Source organism: Merops nubicus, unplaced genomic scaffold, assembly GCF_000691845.1.
Source record: "Merops nubicus isolate BGI_N331 unplaced genomic scaffold, ASM69184v1 scaffold22057, whole genome shotgun sequence".
Taxonomy (NCBI): Eukaryota; Metazoa; Chordata; class Aves; order Coraciiformes; family Meropidae; genus Merops; species Merops nubicus.
In genome coordinates this window covers 16045-25911 of record NW_008621270.1, presented here as the reverse complement: position 1 = coordinate 25911, position 9867 = coordinate 16045, and the positions used below count along the sequence as shown (strand labels likewise).

General features: G+C 39.4%; 1 protein-coding gene across 1 annotated transcript in view; it reads left to right on the top strand.

Moving 5' to 3' along the window:
• Positions 1–732: 732 nt before the first annotated feature.
• TC2N (tandem C2 domains, nuclear) overlaps positions 733–9867 on the top strand; it is a 15189-nt gene continuing 6054 nt past the window's right edge. Inside the window, exons 1-7 of the mRNA XM_008944430.1 lie at positions 733–799; positions 1455–1688; positions 4761–4925; positions 6873–6964; positions 7565–7640; positions 8665–8765; positions 9607–9723. Of these exons, the coding sequence (XP_008942678.1) occupies positions 733–799; positions 1455–1688; positions 4761–4925; positions 6873–6964; positions 7565–7640; positions 8665–8765; positions 9607–9723 (852 nt within the window). The remainder of the gene's footprint in view (positions 800–1454; positions 1689–4760; positions 4926–6872; positions 6965–7564; positions 7641–8664; positions 8766–9606; positions 9724–9867) is intronic.

Genomic DNA, 9867 nt, shown 5'->3' with positions numbered 1-9867 from the left:
TGTTAGAGACTTGTTCTCATTCTTTAGTAGATTACATGCCTCTTATTTTGCTGGAAGTCAGCACTATTTCTGTATGCCTAGCAGACAATTATATAATAAAACAGGTCTTCAGTTTCATGTGTATACAATTATGAGAAAGCAGTAGTTCCTCAGAGAAGGCAATTTTGGCATCATTCATAAAGAGTGTTTTCGAATGTAAAGTATGGAGTATGCTGAGTGAAAAATGTAAACGCCTATGGATGTGTGTGGAAACAGTACATGAGCGAAAGAGGATAGGAGAAACATGAACAAGGGAAACAGAATAAAACACACAAGCTAATGAGTTGACAAGACCACATCTAAACATCTGTAAAGCTGAGTAAACTCCGAAACCCAGTGGCACACACAAATATGAGGAGAATTTGTGTCTCTGAAAGACAGGGACCTGTATGAGTGCGTTGCTGAAAGTTCTTGGATGTTGTGCATTAAAGTGGTGGTCTCTTTCCATGTGTCTTTACATAATAAAATGCATCTCGGTGAGACAAATCTGATGGCTCTGATCCTTCTATGACTGAAATAACTTTCTCATTGACCCTAGGACTGGGTCCAAAAGCAATTTACATATTGAGTAAGGGCTAATACTGCTTTTTGATTTTAGTTATTGCCATCTACTTGGTTTATTGTGTTTTCCAGGTTTGATAACTACACTGGAGCTTTGACTGTGGTCTCCTCTAAATTGCAACGCTGAAGGTCATGGCAACTGAATGTATAAAAAACTGCTGTAAATGGTGTTTCTGCATGGAGAAAGAAAAAAGTGATCGTGAGTTCTGACTTAATGACATCAACTAAGGGTTTTGCTGTTGTGGCTTCATTAATATTGAGATTTCCCATTAATAAAATTACTCTGTCACCTCTGATAAACTTGAATTCTTTTACAACATTGAAAATTCTTTCCATACCTCCACTTGGAGATTAAATGTGTGCTTGTTAGTGTTATGAATTGGAATTGGACCTGAAAAATAACACTTGTCTGAAGTATGTTCCTTGCAGCCTAGAATGCTGTCCAAAAAAGCCGGCTTTTTTACCCAAGGTTGTGTAAAGGTCTTGTATCTTTCAAACTAAGAGTGAAGACTTTTTTTGTTTTTGTTTTTAACGCCCTGTGGATTTACTGTTAGGATTTTTGGTGTCTTAGTTGTTTGAAGAATGCTTCTGTGATTTTTTACTCTCTTGTAAAAATTTACTTAAGAGCAAGGTAGCTATAAATATAGAAGCTTGGGCAGCAAAGAGTTTGGATCAGTACAGATGTCATGAAGATGAATTTCTTTTCCAGGTGCTAGTCCTGAATGCTGTTAAAACTGAATACTAGCAGCTGTTATGTATCAAGCATAGATCCTATTAAATAAAAGAGATCAGTTTATGGTATTGTTCAAAACTTAATGCACATATGGACTGTTTTTCTTGCTCTTTATTTTTAGCTGTTTCCATGGTGCAAAAATCTAAAGCAGTAGCTGCAAGCAAGCCAACTATTGTAGAGAAGCCTCCATTGTCTTCTGTGTCAGTGAATCGTCAGGTTGGCTGTTCAGAGGATTATCTACTTTCTAAACTGCCCTTGGATGGTCAGGAGGTACCATTTGTGGTCCCTCCATTCAAACTGGCTTATGTACAGCCGAAGAACTTACCCAGTGTCTCACATGATGGAGGGATTCAAGGTACAACATAAACAGCATTGCTGAAAATAGTTGTGTAGCTTCCGCTTCAAAGTCATCAAGTATTCCTACTGAAAACATACGTTGACAGAACTTTTCTAGAAGTCTTGTCATTTCTTTTCTCATTGGACACACAGAGAGGTTTTGGGAAGGATGTCATCCCGCTATGACTCTCTGTGATGCTGCATGAATAAAACCAAAAGGGAAGGATTGCACACCAGTGCTCATAGTCAGAGTAATGGAAGACACTTAAAGGAAACTGAAGTTTGGATAAAGAATTTGTTTGAGGCAAGGAAGACCTTCACTTTTTCCCCGCTCTTTTTCCTGCTCTTTGAGAGGCCAGGAGTCATGGATCTCCTGTGGTATAACATTGCATTTATGTATAGTATAAGTGCACTTATACATAGTGCACTATGATCCTTTGCTTCAAGACATTCTTGTACTTCAACTTTTGCCAGTTAGTTTGCCATGCTCAGACTGCCAAAATGATGTATGTGCAATTTAGGTACAGTGGCATTTTAAAGGGATAGGAGCCTGGCCCAGGAGCATCAGGTTACAGGGTATGTGCTATTGCCAGGCTACTGGTCCTGCCAGGAGGTGCCTAGAATTAGGCCAGAGAAAATTCTGGCAGAGGGGCACACCTGAACAGTTGTTTTCTCTAGAGTTGCTTTGCCTCAAGGACATGCTAAGCTGGTAATGTGCTTTTAGTCCCACATGACTGTATTTAGTTTCTGAGGATGGAAAACTCAATAACTGAAAAAAGTCAACTACATGTTGCATAATAACTAATGCAGTACTACCTAACTTTTTTGAGTTTGTGTGGTTTTACTCCCACCCTTCTGTCTTCTCCCTAGGTCCTTGCTGTTGCTGCTTTTCTCCTCTTGTATGCCTATTACCAAACTTCCTCCTCATCCTCACCCACCTCTGCTGATAACACTTGCTCCAGAGCCAAGCTAATCAGCCTTGCAGAGCTTTTCAGATAGGGCATTCTGTGCCTGATAATTTTAGTGGGCTTTATTCGGGATGTCTGCCTCACTAGACATGGACAGGCAACCTAATAGCTGGAGGTAGAACATGTGAGGGCCTCCTCATCTCTGAGGCTGATCTTCTTCAGCCTCCCAACTTGCCTGCTGCTTCAGTAGCTAGTTCTACTAAGGCCATTCTTGGACAAGGTAGGGAAATGCAGGACATGCTCCTGGTAATCTTCTTTCTTACTGGGTCTGGGTTCAGGCTCTGCCTTGCTTTGTTCTACCTCATCCTCGAGTTGCTGTACAGAGAAGTCTATCGAGGACTCTGAGGCAAAAGTGTTCTCCAGGGAGAAGGAAGATTTGTCTATCAGCCTTTCCTTTGTTCATGCTGTTCTAAACAATCTTATCAGTCAGTGACTTACAAACCAGTGACTTATCTTCATTGGGAGTTCTGCTTCATCATCATTTCTGAAGGACCCGGTGAACAGGGTAGCTCTTAGGCTATAAAGCCTTCTGGCACGATGACCTAACTCTTCACAATTGTCTCTCTTGAGCAAATATTTTAAATTCTTGAACAAATATTTGAAAGGCAACTCATGCCAAATAGGCAACTTCCATTTCTCTTTCTAAATATAAATACTTTTTAAAGTACAGCTTTTTAAACCTCATTAAAGTTATGTTTAAAAATACAAAGTTTACTTTTTAGGGAGATTTACTAAATACAGTGAAGTGTGCTGTCGTTCCTTCTTCACATTAGGCAAAGAACCAGCACATTCAAAAAATGTATTTAGATTATTTGTTTCTTAGACGGTTGTTAGAGCAGAACTTGGACTTCTACAGATATTTCAGTTCCACTCCATTTTCTGTGCATGTCTGACTGTTTTCCTTTAGTGAAACAGGACATGCTCAGTGTTAGCTCTTGGCATCCTTTCTCAAAGCAATTAAGTCCTGGCAGCCTTTCTTTTCAATCCTGACTGCAGCGTGTCTCAGGCTCTCACAGAAGTAAGCTAGCAGGAAGAAGTGTGCTCCTGGTCTGGAACACTGGCTCTTCCGTCATCTGCTGCGTAGCAGTTCTCCATGGCCTGACTGCTTTCATTTATCCCCATCTACGTTATGCTCAAGCCTGTTAGACTTGAGTTCTTGCTTTATCATCTCTCATGTTGCATCTCACCGTTTTAGTTACTCCTTTTTACTTACTCTAACAACACTGGGAGAAAGGGATTTTACAGCAATAATAGTTTGCCTCTTCTGGTGCCACACACTTGCAGAATTAAAGGCATTTCTTTATAAAGAACTTTTTAGCAGGTAAGTTGAACTCCAGGGAGGTGAAGAACACAAACGTCAGAGCTTGGCAGAGTCCAGGTCACTCCATCCCCATTCTCTGCTGTACTGTTATATCTGGCTTATTTTCACTCCAGACAGACAAAATGAAGCACTACAGCAGTGTTCTTTACTGTTCTCCTGACCAAGTTGTGCATGTTTTTTTCTGAAACAATTATAAGTAAAGGAAAACAGGGCAGCTGTGCTGTAATGGGCCGAGTAAAGGGCTGGGATTCAAGCATTCTTAGATCTGTCTACTTGTGCCTTAGCCAACAATTCAAGTCATTTTGGACCAGTAATTTTACCACTGACAGACTTCCTATGAAAACTGGATGACAAGGACACTGCAGTGACAAGTTGCATTATCTTTCCATAGATGACTCCCCTGATGGTTTGGGGGCCCATTAGCCATGTGGGAATGTCCTGGGGCTAGGTAGCCACATAAGTCAGAGGCCTGTTGTACACATGGCCCTACTTTTCCTGTTAATTTCTGTCTTGCTATCTTTGGAGCCTTCTGTATTTTAACTAGTTAAGCGTTTGTTGTGGAACTCTAAGCCAGGGTATGCATAACTTTTCATGACAAATGTAATTCCAGTGTTTGCTAGCACACTATTGAAGTCTGACAGAATGTGTGTTTTCTTTAAATTTTTTTTTTTTTCCTTTTACTGGAGTAGATAATATTGAAATATTTTGTCCTTTGCCCTGAAGACATTCTGCCTGCCTTATGAAGACAGACAGCATGTGTTGTGTCTGGAACTCTCGCATGTGATGTTTGCTTGTGCTGCAGGACCCGCCAGGGCCTCCTTTGCTGAGCGGAAGGCAGAGCTGCAGGGCGGGTGGCAGTGGCCCGGCTGTGACGTGTACAACCCCTTCTACCTGGAGCACCGCCTCTCGCCAGACCTGATCAGGCGCTTCCGAGCAACCGCAGATAACAGGAAATTGTATGGGTCAGGTGAGAAGGACCACATGCTTACTTGTCTGTCTTTCTGCCTTTCCCAAGGCTTATAGCTGAGAGAAAAAAGCCATTAGTCTACAGAAGGTGTTTGACTATCGGCCTATATACTACAGACACTTCTTGGTTGGTCAATCGATCTGTGGAGCTAGTTCTGCTTGAATTCCAGCTGTGCTGTTTTCTTCTGTCATTTGGGGGCTTAACAAGGCTTACATGCATCACACAAAGATGACAAATTGGCAAAACAAGCTAATGTAGCTGCCTCTGATCCAAGAGAATGCAGTACAGGAGATTCCAGCTACCAATAATAAGAGTGATGGGGATGGAAAAAGGAACTCAGGCAGTACGTTGAGTGAAGGAATGCCTGAGGAGTATGTGTGTGGGGAAAGGAACACACACTAAAAACCATTCAGGAGCAGATGGTAAGTACAGGTGCAAAATGGGAAGTGATGCTATATGCCATTTTTTTGTTTGCTTTCAAAGGTGCAGAAATGTCCCCAGTTCTCATTACATAGAAGTGTGTTTAAGAACAAGCGAGGACTGTGAGATAGTAAAACTTTAGATAGAAGGTGTTTGGCTACCTAGCTAAAAATTTTCTTTTGTGCTGTTCATTGGTATATGTATCCTATAATGAACGCTGTTTAAAGTAGATCACAGAATCATGGAATCATCATGCTTGGAAAGGTCCTCTAGGATCATCAAGTCCAACCATCATCCCAGCATTTCCCTAACCACTAGACCATAGCCTCAAGTGCTACATCTACTTGTTTTTTAAATGCCTCCAGGGATGGTGACTCCACCACCTCCCTGGGCAGTCCCTTCCAGTGCCTAACCACTCTCTCAGTGAAGAAATTCTTCCTAATATCCAGTTGAAACCTCCACTTGTGCAACTTGAGGCCATTTCAGTGTTGCTTGCTGTGATTGTTAAGCCAAACACACTCAGAAAGCTCATGCGCTCCAAATGTACACACCGCTCTATTGCATCAGAAGCTGTCAACAGCATGCATTTTTAAAGATGTTTTATTTAGAATGGTGTATCATGCTGACTTTACAGCTGGGGGGAATGTCTTAGTCTGTGTCTTGTTTTATGAATCACCATAGAGACTACATGAAAAGAATACTCCGTATTTTTTTTTTTTAAGAGAACAAAACACACGTAGAATTTTAGCAGTCTTTAATGCACGTGGATTTGCTAGGCTTTGTAAGTACCTGTGGCAGGGGCCAAATGGGTTTTATAAAACTGTCTTGAATATCTTTCCTTCAGTTCCTCCTCTCTTTTTCCATTTTTCTTCAAGCTAAGTAGACACTTCACTGGTTTTGTCTTAGTAAGCTTATATACAAGGAAGGTCACCTGAGCGTGTCTAGAGTACAGTACTAAATGCCTTCTTCCTGCAGAGTTCTTTGGCAGCTGTTTCAAAAGCTAGATGATTCTGTAGACTATTTAAGCAAAACTCTAAGCCTAACTTGTTGGCAGGAGGTGCTATGATACTTTTCATGTGTGCAGGCTTAGAACTACAGAACACGTTTATTTTAGAAGGATTTATTGCAAGCATCTTGAATTTTCATGGGAGGTCTTTCTTCTACATATTAAAAAAAAAAATTCTAAAAAAAGCAACAACAACAAGCAAGCTGAAAAATAAATTCATCAATAACTAGAATTTTGTAAAAATATTAGGGAGTATTAGCTACCAGTGTGACCAAGCAAGTTTGAATTATTTCAAAGATTGAAAAGATATTTTAATGGCTTATTCTCTCCATTTTGTTGTTTCAGGAGAGTGTTTTGGGAAAGAGAAGTGGGGAAAGGTGCTGGCATGCTTCCTTAGATGTATTTTAGCTAAGCTTCAATTCTACCATAGGTCTATTTAGATTTTAAAAAAGCTTCCTAACTATTTTCTTTTTCTAGCAATGGTGCTTACATAATTTGTGTTGTTCTCTTTTGATTTTCAGTTAGTGATTTAAGACCTAATACTTCACCTGGAGCATTTGATGTCAGTCGCTCAATGTTTGATCTCAGAAGCCCACCTCATCGATTCATGAAGGTGAGTTCCCCTTCTAACTTAGGTTATACTGAAAACTCAGCTTACTTGGTGTATCTGTTCCTGTTGCATTTTATTTTCAAAGTAAACACTGACGGGCATTGTACTATGCACTGGAAGGGCTAGGGGGAGAAGTTCAGCGTCTTGACCAACATCAGGAGGCTTTTTCCTGATGTCTCCCTTGACTACTGCTATTCCGGCCCAGTAAGGGTGTTGAGAAACCCGAGTAGGCTGTTGGGCAGGACAACAGATTAGAGGTTGTGGTTTGTCATCTTGTGATTTCTCCCAGCAGCTGAAAAGTGGAGCACTAGAAGTTTCCATTTCATGCAAAAAAACCACTGCTGTTTTTTTTTCCACACATAATCATCTTTTACATGAAGCTGCATATAGATATCAATGAGCAAAAAAAACATCTGTGCTGGTTGTATGTGCCCAGCATGAGTGTTTTGCATCAAAGTAGTAATTCCATGCTATTGGATCAAGAGATTAGTAGGGAATGAGACAATTATTTGAAAGTGGGTGTCAAGTTTTTATCATGGTAGAATCTCTCTGGCTTTTTGCATCTGTTGCTCTGAATAAAGTGACTTCTTTTTTTGCCCCCAGAGATACGATTCAGTCTCCAGTGTACCTAGTAGTACCTCTTCCAGGAAGGATTCTCAAGGCAGTAACAGGAGTCTGGGTAATGGTTTGTTTGTTTACCTTGTAATGAGATATATCCCTTTACACTTGAAACATTAAGCTGTCTCTACTGTTTATGACTTTTTGGGGGTTTTTTTTGAGATTAATCTGATTAGCAAGTCAGTTTGGAGATTCCTTTACAATTGTACTTGTACCTGCCTGTTGTCAAGAGATTGAGCAAATGAGCCGTTGAGAAGTTCTCATGCTTTTGAAAAATTAATCCGTGGATTTACTATCCCAGTGAACTAAAAAATTACAGACATTCTGTTAGGATAGAATGCAGCACCTTGGTCACAACTATAGTCCTTTTTCAGGTATCAGTATTTTCCTGTGGGAAATGCCTGGAATACAAAACCCATATTACACTGAGAATTAGGCAAGAGTATTCCATGCAAACGTAGTATCCTTACTTAGAAAAGAACGCTGAAAAAGTGGAGGTACTTCAAAATAAACCCTCAAAAATTAGATACGCACAAAAGTCACCCTGTTGGAAGTCAGAATTTCACACAGTCTCCTCAAAAAGAAGACTGGGAGGCAATGACATAGTTTCAGTCATGACAGAGAAATGCTGGATATTACATGGCTTTTCTGACTTGAAGAAAAGTATAATAGTAAAATGCGTACTAGTCTGGAACTGAAATCTTGAGAAAGATGAGAAGCAGATCCATTTATAAACTTAACAGTGGAAGTGATTAATCTAAGAGAAGTGATAAATTATAAATCTGAGTGTCTCAGGCACATGCTTTTTTCCTTTCTAAAAGTTGTTCAAGTACAACACAAGTTATTAAATGCAGCAGCGATAACAAAGGTAAATGTGAAGAACTTTCAGCTACACCAGAAGGTCAGGCTGCAGGACTTTGTGGATATTTTGTCTTTAAAATGTAGGTGTTAAGATATTTCAAACTTAGTTTGAGTGAAGTTTTCAGAGGAAGGCAGTCCACCTACTAATAAATTCTTTTGTTCTTGGAATGAACTTTTAAGATACTGTATTACTTCTAAAAACACTAACTGACTTTCTTCTATAGATACTATTACATTATCAGGGGATGAACGAGATTTTGGAAGACTGAATGTGAAGCTGTGTTATGTTTCTTCTGTAGAACAGATTTGGATCACAGTTTTACATGTAAGCAAATATAAATAACTTGATTGTTATTTACTCACATGACTATTTTACTATACTTAGTGTTAATTCTCGTTAAACTTCTCTCTCTGTTATTTTAAGGAATAGTTTCATGAGAAAAAAAAAATTACCTTTTAGTATTTTACGAAGAAAGCTCAGTCAAATGTGATAGCTTCATTCAAAGTATCTTCCTCCCCATTAAGGTTTATTTCCTGTTGTAGTCTCTGTTCTGCAGTCAATAGTAAAAGTAGCATATAACTCTTTATGTTGCTATACAAATATTCTATTGTGGAGTGAAGAACTGTTCAGCACAGATAAGGAAGCTGAGCTGGTCATCGGCTGGTCTTGCTGTGGAAATTTTGTTGTGGAAATTTGGAGCAACTTTGGAGGCAGCATTTAACTGACTTTAAATCTAACAGTTCCTTCAGGTCAGAACCTTAATAGCATTTTGAGGACATGTAGCTTTCCTGTGGCTTTTTTGTTTGCTAAAGTGGTACTGTTATGCTGCTGTTTTATACACTTCCAGGAACTGTGAATGATTTTTAGGTAATGGAACTTTAAGTAGTCAGAAACCTCATAACTACATCAAGAGATAGGTACTACATAAGGGATTTCATGATCTATCCATTGTCAAATTGCCATACAGTGAAATCATTAAAATCTACCAAATAACTTTTTATCCTTTCGTCGTGAAAATTAATTATTAAATGATCTGAAGGGACAATTGCTCTGATTTATAGTCAATATTACAGAAATTCTAGAACAGTGTAGGATTCTCTGTTTCTAAGTTGTCTGAAGGCCAGAGTCTTATATGTCTAAACTGACTGTGTTTTCAATGTTGCAGTGCAAAGACCTGAGCTGGCCTTCCAGCTGTGGGGAAAATCCTCGTATCTATGTCAAGGGAATTCTCACACTGCCCAAACCAGTGCATTTCAAGTCTTCTGCCAAGGAAGGGTGTAATGTAAGTAAAGGCAGGGAAAACAGCAAGAAATCTTTCTTCCTCCAAAAATAGAAGTGAAATGTAAATGGATTTTTAAAATAGACCAAACAGCCGCTCCTATGACATATTTGCTGTGGTAGGGTTACTTTTTTTTTTTTTTTTTTT